Below are 19,493 nucleotides of genomic sequence, written 5' to 3' on the forward strand. Positions count from 1 at the left end.
AGAGTACATCCAGGGGAGTGGCATGCAAATTGACATCGTCTGCACTGTAATTAATCAAATTAATTTGTTCTTCCTTTCAGCATCACCAGAGCAGGGCAGGGAGGAGGAGGCAGAAAGGCCACCTCTCACCCCTGAGGGCCCAGAGGAAATTCACTCACCAGCATCACACCATCTCTGCCAGGCAGGCACGAGTGCAGACATTAGAACCTCGGTGGGAATTAAATCTTTGGCTAGTGCCTCTGGGGCACGGCGGTGAGGGCACTTCACACTCACTTGAGGTGTGGGCAGAGACAGAGAGTGCCCATGGCGCCAGCAGACGGAGGACTGCTGGGGACCAGGCACATGCTTGGTCGGTGGCTGATGATGTGCCTCTGGAGTCGTCCGTGAGGCAGCAAATGCTGGAAGTGCAGCAGGGTATGCGGGAGGATCTGGCAGAGATACACAAGGCTATGTGTGGCATGGTGCCTGTGTTTGAGGTGTCCACGCGGAACATCACTGATGCAATGAGCCTCATGGTCGAGCGCCATGCTTCCTCCATGGAGACAGTGGTGACTCAAATGGAGAGGCTCCTCAAGGAGAACAATCAAGGCCTCCTGGGGTTGCGCTTGGACCTGCAAACCTTCAGAGTGGCACTGACCTCAGCTGGTAAGTGCCAATGTGGGAGATGGTTTGGGCACCAAGTATCCCAGCTCAGTGCCCATCCATCTACGGTGGGCAGGGAGGCCCAAAGTGACCTCACCTCAGTGCAGCAGCTGCCTGTCATCTTTGTGGGCTCCTCTCTGGGCGCTCTGGATGAGGGCAGCAGCTCCTCCGCCCCTCTGCCAGTGACCGTGGCATCCGGTGAGGCTGCGGCAACTGCGGAGAAGCCAGATGTGGCACGGGCCGCTCCCTCCCAGGCGGGGCCAGCACAGGCTCCACGGGCCAGAGGACGTCCGCCAAGGTCATCGAGGCCAACAGGACAGCAGAGTGAGCAGGCTGGCTCAGATGCCAGTGTCAGCTAGCGGACAGCACCTAGACGTAGCACCCGTAAGTATAATTTTAAAGAACCTTAGGCACACCATGGGTTTCTCACTGGTGCTTTTATGTTGATTTATTGAAGGTTTGGTGTGATGCCCAAACTCCTTTTTTTTTGGCTTATGAAGTTACATTTGTTCTCTCAATAAATGTTGACATGTTGCCATGCCACAGGGTGATTCCTTTCTTCTGCAAGTGGACGGGAACTCATGATGTTATGAGTGAGTTGTTTGACATTGAGCTTTATTGACAAGGGCCTTAGTTAATGTTACTACCCAGGCAGATTTTACACTCAGGAATGGAATATGGAGCCTGCAGCCCTAACATGTGTTGAAGGTCCATCTGTAGTGGGCTAGCTGAAGGTTCTTCTGATTTAAGCCTCCTGGGTGTTCCTGCCTCCCTGGAATATGCCCGGGTCACCATTTACCCCCTCAGAATTCTTCTGTGCGTGCTCATCCTTGGACTCACCACTAGACTCATCGAGTGCATCCGGAGCAACCGTGTCTATATCTTCAGCATCCACTGCATCCCCCTTTCCAGCGCCAGATTGTGGAGAGCGCAGCATGCAACCACAATCAGCGACACACGATCTGGGGGGTACTGGAGTGCCCCCCCTGAGTGGTCCAGGCATCGGAAGCGCATCTTGAGAAGACCGATGGCTCTCTCCACCACAGCCCTTGTGGTGCCGTGGCTCCTATTGTAACCGCTGCTCAGCTTCTGTTCTTGGATGGCGGAGAGATGTCATGAGCCACCTTCTGAGGGGATAGCCCTTGTCACCCAGCAGCCATCCATCCAGCCAGGCTGGCGCACTGAAGAGCCTCGGCACCTGGGAGTGTCTGAGGATGTAGGTGTCGTGGGAGCTGCGTGGGTACCTTGCACAGACTTGTAGAATCTGCATCCTGTGATCACACACCATCTGCACGTTCATGGAGTGGAAGCCCTTCCTGTTGACGAAGGCACCGGGCTCACCCGCTGGCACCTTGATGGCCACATGTGTACAGTCTATTGCACCCTGAACACGGGGGAAGCCAGCAATGGCTGCAAAGCCTCTGGTTCGCTCTGGTGTCATCCCAGCGGTAGTGGATGAAAGTTAACGCACACCTGAGCAGAGCGTCCGTCACCTGTTTGACACATGTGTGGACAGCTGATTGGGAGACTCAGCAGAGATCACCCACAAAGCCCTGGAAAGAGCCGGAGGCATAGAAGTTGAGGGCAGCGGTGACCTTTAGCACCATTGGCATGGGGTGCCCACCCACACAGTTTGCGGCGATCTCAGGGCCAATCATCTGACAAATGGAGGTGACTGTCCTTGAGACACGAAGCCTTCTTCAGCACTGAACTTCAGACATATTGAGGTAGCTGCTTCGCCACCTGTATACCCTGGCAGCAGGATAATGGCATCTTCTACCCTGGGGGCTTCCTGTTAGCCCTGCGCCCCTTGTGCTGGCGCCTGTCCTCCCAAAGGTGGTTTCCCTGGAGGCTGAATGTGGCCTCCTGGCCTCCTTCCCCTTCTGTCCCTCCCTTCCCCCTCAGAGCAAGTGCCTCCAGTGGAGAGCACATCTCCCATTCCCATGCTAAGGGAAGGCTTCCTGAAAGCTGCAGGCCCCAAAAATGATTTTTACAGTAGAGTCCTGACCTGAAGGCTTACTCCTGTCCAAGCAGCTGGTATGCTCACACAGGCAATAACTTGCACATTTAAATGTCTGACAGATAACATTCACAACCCCGCTCACCACTCATCCCTCCTGTGGATGAGGTTTATACAAATGTCCCCTACCCGCCTGCTCGTTGCGCCCGTGCGATGTCCTGAAGATCTCATGGGCCTGGAAAAAATTGCAGTCAGGTATTGCCTCAAGGGCCTTAACTGGGTGATTAATTAATCATCAGTTGAGCATCCGAGAACATCACGCATCCGCCCACCTGAACATCGTGACGGCAGCTCGCCCGACATCACCGCGCGTCATTTTACACATCAGTGTGCGGGGTACCCCCCCCACCCCCCCCCCCCCCCCCCACACGCCAACGAGAAATTCTGGCCGATGACTCACTACGTCTCAGTCAGAACAAAGGCTTTGTTAAAAATGCACCAAGCATTCTACAGTTAAATGCTTTGATCATGTTGCACCACCCACATCAGCCAATCATTCTGAGGTTTGTTACTTGATGCAGGAGACACTCTAACAAGTTCACTATTTGATTGTTAATCCACTTATAGAGATGCATGCAATGAAAGAGATTCGGAGCTTGAAAATTCTGATGGGATGATGCTGTGCTGGTTCAGTGATATATAGTCTCACATCTCTGTAACAAATACATTTGGATGGAATTCAATAAGTCCCACATTTTGTGGCTTTTAGTTACCTGATTGGTTTTGCCTGTCAGGAGTAGCCGTAGCCAATGAGTCAACTGACAGCCTGTCTAAATAAAAATACTGCTGGCGCGGAGAGTGAGATCGGGGGATTGAAGTATTTCTAGAGAAAATTGTGACAAGATAACTAAAGGACTCAGGCTGTGTTTGGCTGCTCAGCTTACTGCATTGACAGATTTCACAGTTTCTCTACAAGTTCCAATTTCATTAAAACTGGGTATCTTTCACAAATTTAAGACTTGCTTGAGAGATTTGTAAGGGATTCCTTTCAGTGATTATGCAGGGTCAACATGTTGGATTCCAAAGCATATGCACACCATTGAGACAAACATCCCAATGAATGGATAAAACATGTTAGAGTGGAGCTTCTAAGTTAGTGCCAGGGGTTCCCACCTTAACTCTGGTGAGAGTCTATCGAAATAGTTCGGAATAGTCTGACTTCAAGATATATTGGCTCACCAGCTAAGTCGGGTTTTATAAGGAGCAGAACCAGGGGTGGAGTCTCCCTACGTTGAGTTTCCATTTCCATAGGGCAAACGGAACTTGGCTGAAGATCCAGTTTGTCCATTGGAAGTACTAACACCCAGGAGGGTTCGGTAGAGAGAAGAAGGGAGCCAACTGATTGTCAGACCCCATTATCTTGGACGGATATGACAACTTTCTAAGATTTACTTTTGACCAATAGAATCGGACTGCCTCTAAAATATCAGTATAGAAAGCAAAGTCCCATTTTTTTTTCAATGGAAGAACATGTACTTAACCGCACTTTTATTGAATGGAGACAACTTTAATGTCGGGGGCTGGATTCAAGGTCTTGTGCACACACATCCTTGGAATTTGGTAAAGTTGCATGAGAGATAGAAACTACTTCCTCTGGTTGGGCAGTCCAGAGCAAAGCAGTGAGGTGGGTTTGGGGGCATTGATGGGGTGGGAACTATCATAGGATCCTTTATCTTTTGCAGTTGGAGTTCACACATGGGGCTAAATTTTGCATGCCCCCAGTGGGCATGTTTCCCGCAATGGGACAGATGAAATGGGGTGGGCCCTCTTCCCACCATCTTTCTGGCAGCCCAAGAGCTCATCCCCATATTACCAAAATGGGCAACATGCCCGCCATATTAAATTGACCAATTAGTGGCTCATTATCAATACCCAAGTAAAACGCTGCCCACACAATACCATTTGGCACGGGCAGCAGGGTGGGAGCGGGGAAGCCTGATTTTTAACCTGAAATGGTTGAAGGGCGGGAGGAAGTGCAGGGGGTCCCTCTTCGGGCCCTGCCTTTTGCCGATCGCAGGGCAGCCCCCCCTACTTTCGTTCCTACCCTGTCACTCTCCTTAACCCACCCTCTCCCCTCACTGCCCCTGCCCCAGACTGCCCCGGCCCAAGACCCTGGACTTACCTTCTCCAGGGAGCCACGGCCTTGGGCTCCACTCCTCACCTGCGGTCCCAGCAGCGGCCACTGCAACCTTCCTGGCGCTGGACCGATGGAGCTGCCGTCTAATCCGATTGGTCAGCAGCTCCGGAGGGCGGGACTTCTGACCCATTCCACCCCAATGAGCGGCAGAAGTCCCACTCAGCCCTGGTTTATGAGCCCCGCGGTGCTTTGCAACCGTGGGGTCAGCTGCACGTTGACGTGGTTACCTTCTGCCCAAGCCACCCCCCGCCACATACCCCCCTCCCATATTATTCAGCCCATAATGTTACCACTGTTATATATTTTAAAGATATGTTTCTGACCACTGACTTTATTATGTAGCTCCTTTGAAATGTGGATTTTCTTTCATTGTTCCAGTACAAATAGGGTTACAGTAGCATTGTAGTTGTTTTATTGAGCTAATGATCTGGAGCCCATCAAAGAAGCTGGGGAAGTTAAATTCAGTTAAGTAAGTACATCTGGAATTTAACAAAAAATTCTAGTCTCATTAATCATGGTCATGAAATTACTAAATTATTGCAGAAGCCCATCTGAATCCCCAATATCCTAAATGGAATGAAATCTGCCACCCTTACCTGATCTGGCCTCTATGTGACTCCAGACCCACAGACCCTTAACTGCCTTCCGAAGTGACCTAACAAGCCACTCAGTTGTCTCAAAGTCAATAAATGCTGGTCATGCCAGCAATGGCCACAACTCATGAATGAATAAAAGGAGCAGTTTATCATGGAGTCATAGAGAATGTACAACAAGAGCAGTTTATCATCTGACAGGATTAAATTGTTTGGCATGAATCTAATAGAGCTTGAAACGAGACATTGCCAAATGACTCTTCAAGCCAGTACTTTCCAGTTATCAATGAATAATTAACACTGGCACTGTTTCTCCTCAACAGAAAGAAAGAACTTGTATTTACATATTGACTTTCATGATGTCACAAAATGTTTTACAGCTAATAAAGTACTTTTGAAGTGCAGTCACTATTGTAGCAATAGGAAAAGAATGCACTTATATATACATGCACTTATATATACGTTATAGGCTAGCTGGAAAAGTTCCAACTTTTTTTTCAGTTAGTGATTTAGTAAGTGAGAAAAAGACTTGTGATGGAATTGTTTTTGTTGCTTCCCAACATAAGTTGATGGCTTGGACTGGATACATTCATACTGTTCTGTAAATCTATACCAGTTAATAGATACAATAATGTTTAGAGATGCAGAAATTCCAGTCAGTACTGCCTGATAAGGGAAATGCTTTTGATATTTACTTTGCAGTCACTTAAACTAAAATTACAAATGTGCTACGCATTGCACTGCATTGTGATTTAGCTCCAAGTCGATACAATCTTCATTGTACAATCTGGGGACAAAGTCACTCTGAAGCACCTTTGCAGGTGGGAGCCCTCTTGGACTTTGTGGCCAATGGTGTACAACTGCACCTGGTGAAAAGTCAAATCCAAAGCATTCCCAGATTATCCAATGGCCCACATAGTAATGTGAGGAGAAAAGCAATAGTCTTGTCTGCTCCCTCCTAGTAGTACCTTTCAGTCTGCGTTCAGATGCCATGGAGTTGTGCCAGATAAGCACAGAGATCCATTAAGCCTGGCTAGTGAGTGACATGCAAGCCAACAGTATAACTCAGGCTTTCCAGTCTGGCCTTGTGTTATAGGTACATTGGCCCAGATTTTGCAGTCAGTGAGAAGGAATGGCACTAGTTCTTCATGCTAACACCTGCCGTTGGACTTTGTGCAGGCTTTTGTGTGGAAACTTGCAGCATTGGTGAGTTTCTGGATTGCGTCCTGTACATAACACATACTCCAGCCATGGTATCATAATGTTGGACAGAGTGGATATTAATGCTCCTGAATTAGTTGCTCATCAAGTGGACTGCTTTGCCCTGGATTATGTTTTGAAGATGCGTTAAATAAAATATTAATTTATAATGTCATTGGCTGGACAGACAAATGTTTTGAACACTTTTTCTAAGCAAATGACACTGGTTTACAGCTGCTACTCTGCTGTATTTGCAAAGGACGCAAGTTGTTTTTATGGAAACACCGGGGTGGAATTTTCTGTGCCCGCTGGCATCAAGCGTGTTTGGCAACATGAGCTGACAATATGGCAAGAAGGCCAGAAATTGTTTTTATGACGTCGTGAAACCAGTTTGCGATCATCCGCTCAGCCCCTTGATGGTGGGCCTCGTTTCCCGCCATCGGACATTGGGAACCTCATTGTAATAGATCCGCATTTCATTATAAGGCCAGTCCACCGGAGTTATCCCACCACACTGGGTAGTCCGCCCACGTTGGTGGGAAAACACGCTGGTGCAGAACACGTTTTGACAAGTGACACGTGCAGAAGTCGGGACTTACCACCAGGGCCTTGCTCACATCACGGGCATCCAAGGAGCAGAAGATGCTGGAGCCCGTCAGCAATAGGATCCTGGTGGAATGTCCATGGCGTGCTGGGGGGGACTCTCATGGACATGCCTCTGCTATGAAGCAGCTCACAGAAGTTGGGAAGTTGCCGTTGAGGGCCCACTCACATTGGATGATGGTCAAGGGGGCGGAGTGGAAGGCCCAGCTGTGTTTGGGAGAGGAGGTTATACAGGAGGGTGGGAGAAGAAGGTCTAGGATTGATTGGTAAATGAAGAGCTGTTGGGGGGGGTTGAGATTGCAGGGGAAAAAAGTTGTCTGGGGGATATTGAGGGGTGGGAATATGGAGGGAGAAGGGGGTAATGAGGGAGAAGGCAGTAACTGGAGAGGTAGGTGTAAGCTGGGTGGAAGATGTAAGGGAAGGAGTTCAGAAGGGGGAAGGAGTGCAGAGAGGGGAGGCAGTCTAGGGAGAGGAAGGAGTGCAGAGAGGGGAGGCAGTCTAGGGAGAGGAGTGTGGAGAGGGAAGGGAATAAGGTTGGAGGAAGAAGTCAGGAAGGGGGAAGAAAGAAGCTGAGGAGAGTCTGGGGTGGGGTGGGCAGACTAAGGGGGTTGGGGGGAAGGTTTTGTGGGAGGGAGTGGAAAGGAGTTCCAAAAGGTGAAGGAGTTCTGGGGGGAAGGGGTTCTGGAGGTGAAAGGGTTCCAAGGGGGGAAGGGTTCCAAGAGGGGAAGGGGTTCAGAGGGGGGAAGGTGTCCAGAGGGGGAGGATGTGTGAGTGAATGTGCAAGAGGGGGTTTTCATGGATCCATGAGTGCCTCCTTGGGAGCAAACTAAGGGTAGGTGTGGTATGAGGGAATGGTGAGAATGACCAAGGGCAGAGTGAGGCAGGTAGGGTGGGAGGGTGAGGCTTCAACGGTATCGGTAGAAGGGACGGTGATGACTCAGTGGGGACTTGAAGTGCTTGCTTGAGGCTCCAAAAGGCTTTATCCCTGGCACATTTCTCCCTCCAGAATCACTCATTGGCCACCTGCTCCCTCTGCGGTGACAAAGGACGGGGCTCACAGGCAAAGGGGACTCTGAGGAAGAAGACAGTCTCTGAGGCGGTTGAATAGAAGACCCAGGGGTGTCCAGCTGCCACATTTCCTCCCTTAGGGTGTCCAGGGGCCCTGGCCTGACTCCTTGAGGGGGATGAGTTCCTGGAGGGATGTTGAGGTGCCCCGATTCCCTCTTGCATTGCCACTGCGGGGCATCCCATGTTGGACTGCAGGTCTGCGTGCATCTCCTCGTTCCGCTGGACCAGGGTCTCCATGGCATCCGCCATCCATCCCATGGAGACTTTCATACATGCACAAGTGGGTACCACTTCATCAGAGAGCAGGCAGACACACTCCTTCGACTCATGAGACACTCTATTAAGGGCTTCCGACAGCTCTAGGGGATGTTCCACCTCACTCTCCAGGATGAGGTGGAAGGCCAAATCCAGAGGTTCATCATCTGACTCGGACCTCACAGATGCCTCTTCTCCAGCAGTTTTCCAAGTGCCAGGGAGCTCGGCTGAACCTGCCTCCTCCTGCTGCAGACGTGTGTCCATGCAGTGACCACAAGATTGCGAATCCAAGCCTCCCCTAGATCTAGGTCCCACCAAGATGTGTGTCTCTGCGCTGGTGAAGGGTGTGGGAAAGCGCTGTGATGGGTCTTCCAAGCTGCTTATTTCCAGCTCATCAATGGAGGAAGTGTCCTCTTGACTGGAGGTGAGGACCTGGATGGAGCTGAGAGACTGGCTGGCTGAGGGTGTTGGTTGCTTGGTAGAGCTCCAAGTGAACCAAAGTAGAGATAATTAGTGCATGGCAGCAGAGTCAAAAGCAGGAAAGAGAGCGCACACAGTTGTGTTGAGAGAGGGATGATGTTGTGCAGGATCCTCATGAGGATGTTCGCCACCAACCTCACCGTAACCATAGGTTTGGCCATGCATCACCGGTCACCATGATGGCACACTCCTCAAAGTGGGTGAGGGGCCTATTGTGGGTCACTCCACCCCTGGTCTGGGTCCTCTCCCTGCTATTATGAGCAGGCTTCTCCTGAATAGGAACAGATGGATTGTGAGCAGGACACATGGCACTGTGTGGAATGATTGTGTGGTGAGCAGATCCACTGTACAGGATGAGAACGTGAGCTTGGGATGATATGAACCTGATGGAGATGTGAGGGTGTGTGAGAGTTAGTGGTGCTGTCCCTTGAGGTGTGAGATCCCTGTGGGCGTGTGATAGGTTTGTGAGTGTGTGAGCTGAGAGTGATGAGAAGAATGGCTTACCCTGGTGGAACCGATGAGACCAGTCATCCTGTTGTGGCACTGAGTGGCTGTCCTCTTTTGCAGGGCGTTGGCTCTGACTACCTCTGCCACCACCTCCTATGCTGGATAGGTGATACTGCTGCCCATCCTGGGGCCAGAGCAGGGGTAGAGGATGTCACGGCAGGCCTCCATGGTGTCCAAAAGGTGCTCGAGGGATGCGTCACTATGCCGGACTGCTGCAGTCTTTTCACCTTTTGGGGTCACCCTGTCTTCCATGCAGCAGTCCCTGAGCTGGAAGCACTGAGAGGTTTGCGCGTGGCTGTACTTTAAATATGGCGCCCAGTGTGATGAAGTGATGAGGTGATGACATGGCAGGTGAATGAGAGCACGCCCACCATGGAAACAGCGTGTTTCGCAGGAATGCATAGATAATACGGCGGGTTTGGGATGAAATGGTGTGAGATGCAGCCATTGCGGCCGATGGCTAAAACCTTGTTTCTCCCACCCACTACCACACTTAGTGCAAATCTAGGGTCATTCTGCCTCAAGTCTATGGAGCTCTCAGAGACAGGTCACGTAATCCAGCCCTTGGGTGAAAAGATACTGGATTTTGAACAGTCAGAAAGGAATTTCCACATGTGCAACAGCCTTATCCCATCTCTCCTTCCTCTGAAACCTCTCCCATCAAAGCTTAGCTGTTTGTGGTTTGAAAAACCCACCAGAAGACTTCATTGCTGCAAACCAAAAGTGCTGAGTGGAGAATTCCGGATCAACACCACTGTCTCCAATGAGAAACCCCAAGTACCAATGGCTACTGTGGAAAGGGAGCCTTCAGCTGTAAACAAGACTCTGTAAAATATGTTCAATGTTTTTTTTACTTTACTTGTTACTTGGCCAAGTTTATTTTTAAGATTTGATAGTCTGCAGAGTTTTATCTCTTGTTTATGCTTGGCAAGGGGTGGGGCGGAGGGTGCAGGGTTGTGTGATGCTTTTGCATCAGTGTATAGTTGGACATAATTATACATTTTAAACCTTTCGTTAATAATTTCTTTCCCTTTACCTGAGTGAATATTAACAATAAACAACATCTTTACTTGCTAGCTTAAGGAACCTCGCTGCCTTGTTTTTTTGAACCAAGTTACACAGAGTTAAATATTTATTAAATTGGGAGTATTACTCTCTTGTAAATTCAAACTCTGTTATAACCAACTCAGGAGTAAGGCAAAGTGAGGAGTTAGTTCACTTCAGTCGACCTGGTCATAACAATGATGTCAAGCCTCTTGAGGGTTGTTGCAGCTGGACCCAACCAGGTACATGTAGATGATTCAATTGCACTTCTGACCTCGTATATGTAGATGGAGTCAGGTGGTATTTTCTGCAGAATACCCAGACTCTGACCCACTCCAGTAGCCATGCTATTTCTGTGGCTGATCCAGTTGACTTTTTGGTCAATGGTAACTTCCAACATTAAACTGCTGGTGTTGCAGGAACACAATTATTTGCTAGAAAACACAAAACTAATTTTACAGTTTGAAAAAAAAGCCAGATGTAAAGGGCTTTTTTTGTAGGATTAAAATATGTGGCGAATATCAGCAAGTGCAAACAATTTTAGATAGATAAGCTTTCAACAAAACAGGACAAATTGTGCTTACCAACTCTTTTGATGGATTTGCAACTTGATTCTTACCTATCATTAAACTGTATACTTCTTCCAAAATTCAAGATCATTCTTAAATAATGTAATTTGGCAAATGTTAAAATAAATTGCTTTGTATAAATATTTCAACTCTGTGTGATAGGTTTTTGGGCAGAAGCATTTTTCTCAGATATTGAAACATCTGGGGTTAGTACAAGATATAAAATGTGATCTTGCAAAAATCATTATTCATAATTTCCACATAGTTTAGGGATGCCAAAATTAGGGACCGTAAATATAACGTGGCTAACATTAAATCAACTGGGAATTCAGGAGAAACTTCTTTACCAATAAGTGGCAAGAATATGGAACTCACTATTACAAGGAGCAATTGAGGTGAATATTGTGGATGCATTTAAAGAAAACTAGATAAGCGCAGGGGGAAGAAAGGAATAGAAGGACATTCTGATAGGATGAGATGAAAAGGGTTAGGAGGAGGCTTGTGTGAACCAACTGAGCAGAATGGTCCATTTCTGCACTGTAAATTGTATGTACTTATTTCACAGTGCATGTACAGTGGGTCTTGTTATCTACAAGATGGCTTATATGTCTCGGATCTCTAGATGAATAACTATTCATAATAATTGTATGTCGGACATTCTAGATTATAGAATGTATATGAAACAGATATTGTTGGGGAAATTAAAGCAGTGATTTTCAACAATGTTTCAAATAGTTTGGAACCATAGGAATTTACAACAAACAAGTTGGAAATTTGGCCCCATGTCGACCAGTTCTTTAGTTGAGAGACTCAAAACTAATCAGACAGCTCTGCTCCCTCTCATATTTTGTAATTTCCCTTGCTTCAAATATTTATCCATTTTCACCTTAAAAGTTGCAATAGTCTCTGCCTCAAAACATTCTATATTCCATTGTGTCTTTGGATCAAGAAATCTCTCCTAAGCTCTCTCCCCATTCTCTTACCATTAATTTTAATTTGATAATCACTGGTCAACCAATCTCAGTCAGAAGAAAGATGGTTATTTGAATAGAGACAATGTGCAAGGGTACAGGGATTTGGCAGGGCAATGGCACTAGGTCATAATGCTCATTTGGAGAGTGGGTGCAGACAAGATGGCTGAATGGCCTCCTTGTGTGCCGTTAAAATTCTGCGATTCTGTGTATTAAAAAAAATTTCTTATCACTTTACAAAAACATCTTAATAATTTTAAAATACTCTACTAAATCTTCTATTAGCTCTTTCTTTTCCAGTGGAAATAGCCCAGTGTTCCAAGACATTCTTCATAACTGATGTTTTCCATTCCTAATATCATATTGGTGAATCTACTCTATATGTTTTTTGACCCTAATCTTTTTTATCATGGGACACCTGGGATTGTAACAAATAATGATGGCATAACCAGAGATTTATCTTTATCTTTACTTTTTTCTTTCACATATATAAATGCACACACCAGGGATAAAGATGAAGCAAAAATGATCCTACAGTACAACAACCTAGATTCTCTTATTTGCAAAGCTTTTGGTGCCTGTTTCAGGCCAAGGATCTGAGTGTCTCTTCTAATGCCTAAACCATTAGGTGTGGTAAGATCCTGGACATGTTGCCTACCATATTGGAAACTTTAGTGCCTACTTTACACCTGTTTCAGATCATAAACACCCACAGGTAATGCAGGTTAATTTCAAAGCTTGGGGGATGGTAGAGAGCTTTCAAATCATGAGGATTCCCCACACCATTAAGAGGAACTTCAGGACTTGGAGGGTGTTCACTACTCCACTGGGAAAAATGTTGGGTTTTGAATAAAGAGAGAGTGTAGTACCATTAAGAGGAACTTCAGGACTTGGAGGGTGTTCACTACTCCACTGGGAAAAATGTTGGGTTTTGAATAAAGAGAGAGTGTAGTTCAGGACACTGACCCCTCCTGTTGAGAACTTTGGGAATGGATGGAAGGAGGGAGGGAGGGAACAGCAGTTCACAACTCTCTCCACTGACCAAATGAAAATATCAACCTCTCCTCATTAAGCAACATTGGTGAGAAACAGCCCATTCAAAATAAAACAGTGCGACCCCAATGTTAGTCTGAGGTTGTTGTAGAAGACTCATACATTTATTTCAGCTCCAAATGTTTTCAATGTATTTTTAAAAGGAGTATTTTATTTAAGGAAAAATGAAAAGAATAATCAAATTGTGTTTCCTAATAAACTCTCTTTAAAGTATTCATGCGCCATGTACCGCATATATAGAGGTGCAATGGTAATGGTAATAGGCAACTAATTGGTTGGGAGTTCAAATCCCACTCAGGGGAAGTTGTGAAATTGAATTCAATAAACTTGGTAAATTGTGGTCTGCCATCCAAGGAAAAATGGTCATGAGAGTTATGTTGTAAAACCAAATCCCCTTCAGGGAGGAGAACCTGCTCCCGCTAACTTTTCTGGTTTACATGTGGCTCCAGTCTAAAATATGTAGTTAACTCTTGATGTCCCCAGGCCAACTGGAGATGGGCAATAATTGTAGGTCACCAGGTGCCACCTACATCCCAAGGGTAAATAATGAAGTATTAAAAAGATTAATGTGATTGGTGCTGAAATTATTAAATTAACTCTTCCTTCATTTTGAGTAAATGGAGGTATCAGATGGAAGGGCAAATGCTTCCTTTAACCTGCATCACTCGCAGTGACTTCATGCACTGGTCTAAACCCTGAAGTCGAAAACATGGAGCTTGATTTTTAAGGATCGGTTCCATCTTCACAGAATCACAGAATTTTAACGGCACAGAAGGAGGCCATTCGGCCCATTGTTCCTGTGCTGGTTCTCCAAATGAGCATTATGACCTAGTGCCATTGCTCTGCCTTTTTCCCATACCCCTGCACATTGTTTCTATTCAGATAATCATCTAATACCTTCTTGATACCTCCACCACACTTCCAGGCAGTGCATTCCAGACCCGAACCACTCGTTGTGTGAAAAGGTTTCTCTCAGGTCACATTTGCTTCTTTTGCAAATCACATTAAGACTGTGTCCACCCGTTCTTGATCCTTTTATGAGCAGGAACAGTTTCTCCCTTTCTACTCTGTCCAGGCCCATCATGATTTTGAACATCTCTATCAAATCTCCTCTTAGCCTTCTTCTCTCCAAGGAGAACAGTCCCAATGTCTCCGATCTACCTTCGTAACTGAAGTTTCTCAACCCTGGAACCATTCTCGTAAGCCTTTTTTGTGCACTCTCTCCAATGTGTTCACATCCTTCCTATAATGTGGCACCCAGAACTGTACACAATACTCCAGCTGAAGTCTAACGAGTGTCTTATATAAATTCAACATAACCATTACACACATGCATTAATAAAGAAGTATTTATTTAGATTTCTGAATGAGGTTATTTTAATATTCACTTAATGGCGCTAAAATTATGCTGATTGGAAATTTCTAGTTTAGCATTGAAGGAGGGGAAGCAGTTGTATGTCATTTGCACTGCAATTACCTAATGCACGCTGGCTCTTTCATCTCACTGAATGTCAAAGAAGGGTTTGTTAAACAGTTCAGGTTAAAATCATTTGCCTCTTTAACATGGAATTTGCACACAAACGGTTCACATTTACTTTTGAATGTTTTTCATTATTATTGACAGGCAGGGAAAGCAAAGTGCCATTGCGAATGTTGTGCAAAAATAACACTTTCTTCTGAAAATCTTTGTTTGTTGTGTCACTCTTGAGAGCACATTTGTCACAGTGTGTTTTGTTTTCAGGCTGCCTTGAGTTAAAGGAAGAGACAATTGAGAATCTCTTAGCAGCTGCCTGCCTGCTCCAGCTCTCCCAAGTGGTGGAGGTGTGCTGCCATTTCCTAATGAAGCTGCTCCATCCATCAAACTGCTTGGGTATCCGTGCATTTGCTGATGCTCAGGGCTGCACTGAATTAATGAAGGTGGCTCACAGCTATACTATGGTAAGGTGACAAGAGATGTTTTATTTCAATCACCTTCTTGCATCAATTCTTCCTTGCCCCTGTGTGTATGATGTTGTACGTGAACAGACTTGCTCATGAATGCTGTCAGCGTTCAGCCTGGCGTGCCCATTTCTACCCGAAATGTAAGCCTTGAAGATTTCATTCTTGGGCTAAGTTTTGTATAGATAAATTTTACAAGATCAACGGTTGAAAAATCCTTTGGTAAGTCTGCTGCATTTCTGTTCTTGTCATTATGCAGAGCTTTGAGGATAGTGTAAGAGAGTGTGACTACTTTGATTGCTCTGTCAAAGAGCCAACACAGCCACAATGGGCTGAATGGCCCCCTTCTGTGTTGTACAAATCTGTGATATTATTTGCTGGTGAAGCAAAGCTCCATTTCGGGAATTAAAATTTGTAAATTGATCCTGTTATACATCTGATGCAGCTGTTAACCTACATTTAACATTTCAGCCCTCTCCGTTTTGGGGATTGATTTTGATGAGAGTATTTTCTGTGTTCTTAAAATTATTTTTAGAAAGGGTGACATTTCGAATAGTTTTGACAGTGGATCTGGTGCTTCACCAGAAAGTTGTATTTGTTTGGCTTAGAATTTCAACTGGGCTTCTCTTTCTGAAAGTTCAGAATTAAGACTGCACAATCTTAGTTCCCCCAGTAACTCTTTAAGTTTATGAACTGAATGCTGGAAACACACAGGTTGCAAAGGTCCTGCATTTGATACTCATATCTACGCTAGGCTAATTGGTCATAGCCAATCTCACTGGCAAGTGCATTACAACAGGGTCCAGTCCCCCTGATTTTGATAGGCGAAAATCGATTATGGTTCCTGTTATCCACTGAACTCCCTTTCAAAACAGTGGCTACTTACCTGAGATTCTGCTGACTGGAGTTCATGAAATCACATTCCAGCTAGGACTCAATGGTGCCAAGAGAGAAGGGGAAAAGAAAGCTTTGGGTACCATTGCATAAAAAAAAATTGGCAAACCATTTTGTTACTTCACAAATTTCAGTGCCACAGTACAAACAATATTAAAGCCCATTCAATCAGATTTCGATCCTTTTAAATGAGGAGGGAATGCCGCCATTGGTTTCTTCATTCAGTATCTGTACTACATGATCTCTCATGGTCTCAAAACTCAACTGTTTTAACAGAGATCCAATTCTTTCTAATTGTTACCGATCTTGAATAGATTGCTGAGCACAGCGGGACAAAAAAACAAGTGCAGCTACTTAAGACACCAAGTTAGTTATCAGTCATTATGATCAGGACACAACCATTGTTGGAATTACACTTAACAATACACATAACCAAAATCTTCTATCAGGCTCTGCTTAGCACGTTATAATGCTTTGGAAATGTTACTTTGACATATTGATTAGACATTCCAAGACTCATATCTACAAATATGACAATGTGTGGCATATTCTGAAAGAAAAAGAAATAGTGCCTTATGCAAAATATCCCATTACAGCCAATGAAGCACTTTTCTTTATGTGTAACACTGTTCTCGGACACATGACAGCTAATTTGCATTCACCAAGCTCCCACAAACAGCACAATGGCAATGACTGGGTAACCCATTTTAATGACATTTATTAGGGATAAATATTGTTCGGGGCACTTGCATGAACTTCTGCTCTTTTTAAAAATAGTGTCAAAGGATCTTATACATTCAGCTAAGAGGGCGGACAAGGCCTCGGTTCAGCGTTTCAACCAAAATGGGCACCTCCGTCAGTGCAGAGGTGGCTCAGAAATGTCAACCTAGATTTTGTGCTCAGATCTCTGGAGTGGCACTTCAAGACCCTGGAAAATTTGGACCATTTTCCAAATCTAGGGATCCTCCTCACGACGAAGGCAGACATAAATGACAAAATTCATCATTGTTTCTGATGTGCCAGCTTAGCCTTTGGCCAACTGAGGAAGAGTATTTAAGAACCAGGATCTCAAACCAGAGACCATAAGGCCATAGTTTTCCAGGCAGCAGTGATCTCCATTCTCCTATATGCTTTGGAGGTTTGGACAATCTGCAGCAGGCACCTCAAAGCACTGGAGAAGTACCACCAGAGGTTTGCAAGATCCTCCAAATCGAGTGGCAAGAAAGGTGGCCCAATAGAAACACCCTCTCCAAAGCCAATATGTCCAGCATTGAGATGGTAATTACTCAAAAGTAGCTCCGCTGGGTGGAACATGCCCTTTGTATGCCTGACACCAGACTCCTGAAGAAACTGTCCTACTTGGAACTTGGTTATGTGGACAGTGCAATTGCTTTAAGGATGTCCTTAAAGTATTCCGGAAGAGGGCAAATATTCTCACCGACACATGGGAGTCCCTGGCTTGTGACTGACCAAAATGGAGAAGGTTCCTTTGGCAAGTCATCGAACACATCAAGAGATTTCATCAGGAACATGCAGAGGCACAGTTGAGGCATCGGAGAGAGCGCACAAATCTCCAAACAACTCATCTACTTGACCTTTCAAGCACCACCTACCCCATTTGTGGCAGAGTCTGCAGATTGTGTGTCAGCCATCTCAGAACCTATCGAACTGCAGGGGAAGCATGTCATCCTCAATCCCAAGGGACTGCCTAAGAAGAAGAAGACTTCAAATCACAACCTTCTAACTCTGAGGCTAGAGTGCTACCAACGGAATCACAGCTGGCACATTCACTGGGTAGCAGATTTTTCTTGAGTGTGATGAGTGACACGTGGAACCTATCAAGGCACTTCATATATGCCTTATGACTTTCATGAAGAACAAGTGCTCTATGATGAAGTCATTTGATGCTTTCTGACCACAGAAGCCATAGTGCGATGGCAAATATCCAGGCATTGGAAGGTCTTAGCACAACTTCCCCCTTTATAGAGAACTGCTCTGGCACCCAGTTTATTTAATTCCTCCTAACTGAGTCTGCTTCAAATCAAGACCTACCAGTGAATAGAAACCGTAAAACCAAATTTTCAAGGGTAAGCTTAAAATTTGGTTCTATTGTTGGAACATGGAACATTGTTCCATGGATTGTATCAATATTGCCCTGGCAGAGCTAAAAATATTAAAATCAACCACAATCTGACTGATACCAAATAATAAATGGTTTGGCTATGTGGACACTGAGGAACTGAACTGCACTACATGACCAGTAATTCTCATCTAACGTAGAGGCATTAAAACAACATCTGTGTTGTTCTGAGATATAGTACACCGAAAATTGTATAAGCAATAAAGCATACTTTTAATATACTGTACTTTCCTGGAATAGTTTTCCATGGCGAAAAAATATTGATATAGAAATTTCTGGCACAATCCATAAAATGTAATGAAATAGAAATTGAAAATGCCGCAGCTGTTCAGTAGAGATATTGCTGAATTTATTAATACTATAAAATGTATTGAGACTCAGTACCTTAAATATTGGTGAATCTCATTTTATATGCTAATAAACAGACCAGTGCAATGAAATTATTAGCATACATGAATAAGTGATGATGGTCAAAGGAGATAACATTTGAATGCGAGGAAATGAACAGTGCCTTAATTTAAAAAATGGACTAAGCGCAGCAGTTGACTGCAAGGGTTAGCAGCACTGAGGTAAAATGCTCAACAATACTTTCTATAATTCTTTTCTACCCCATTATTCACCTTACATAGCAAAATAGGGCAGGGGTTTGCATTCCCCACTGGCGGGTTTGTAGGCTGGGGTGTGGTGGGCCTGCCCGCCCTTGCCCCAGCTGAGGCCCTTAAGTGGCCAATTATTGACCACTTAAGGAGCTTTTCCCACCCAGCCTCAATTTTCAGGCTGGTGGGAGGAATTCTGGGGCGGCAGGGATGCCCAAAAATTAACCAGGCTCAGGCCTCTTGCAACAAGGGGAGACTTGTGCCCCCACCATCCCCCCCCCCCACCCCCCCCACCCCCCATCAACGGCCTTGTTTTACCATTGGCCGCACCCCCCCCACCCCCTCCAACGCGAGAAAGTCCGGTGCCTGCAGGTCCTCACTCCCCCCACCCAGCATCCCCACACCCCACCAACATAACCCCCAACCCCACCCAGGGCCTCACCTCCGCTGCCCGCCTTGAGACCTGACTAAAGCATACCTGGTCCTGCTCCCAAGACTTAGACTCCAGGGACTACGTGCAGTCCCAGTCCTGTCCGCTGCAGCTTCTGGTGCTGCGGTGACTAGGGAGCTACTGGCGAATCAGATTGGCTGGCAGCTCTCTGAGCCAGGACTTCCCACTGAGTGAGGGGCAAAAGACCAGTCTCCAGCCAGTTAGTGCTCTTTGGAGCATGAAATAGCTGTGGGGCAGCCAGTATGAGTGAGGATTAGTTTGCCATTAACTCCTGGGATGGCAGCAAGGGAAATTGGGAATCTCCGCTAATGTTGTGCAGTCAGTTTTTTTAA

The 19,493-nt window shown here is 45.8% G+C and overlaps 1 protein-coding gene across 1 annotated transcript in view; it reads left to right on the plus strand.

Moving 5' to 3' along the window:
* The window catches only part of LOC121283937 (kelch-like protein 1), a 301,576-nt gene that overhangs the window by 161,726 nt on the left and 120,357 nt on the right, over window positions 1-19,493 (plus strand). Inside the window, exon 4 of the mRNA XM_041198734.1 lies at window positions 14,884-15,080. Coding sequence (XP_041054668.1) covers window positions 14,884-15,080 — 197 coding nt within the window. The remainder of the gene's footprint in view (window positions 1-14,883; window positions 15,081-19,493) is intronic.

The sequence above is a fragment of the Carcharodon carcharias genome, chromosome 11 (genome assembly GCF_017639515.1).
Source record: "Carcharodon carcharias isolate sCarCar2 chromosome 11, sCarCar2.pri, whole genome shotgun sequence".
In the NCBI taxonomy this organism is placed as follows: domain Eukaryota; kingdom Metazoa; phylum Chordata; class Chondrichthyes; order Lamniformes; family Lamnidae; genus Carcharodon; species Carcharodon carcharias.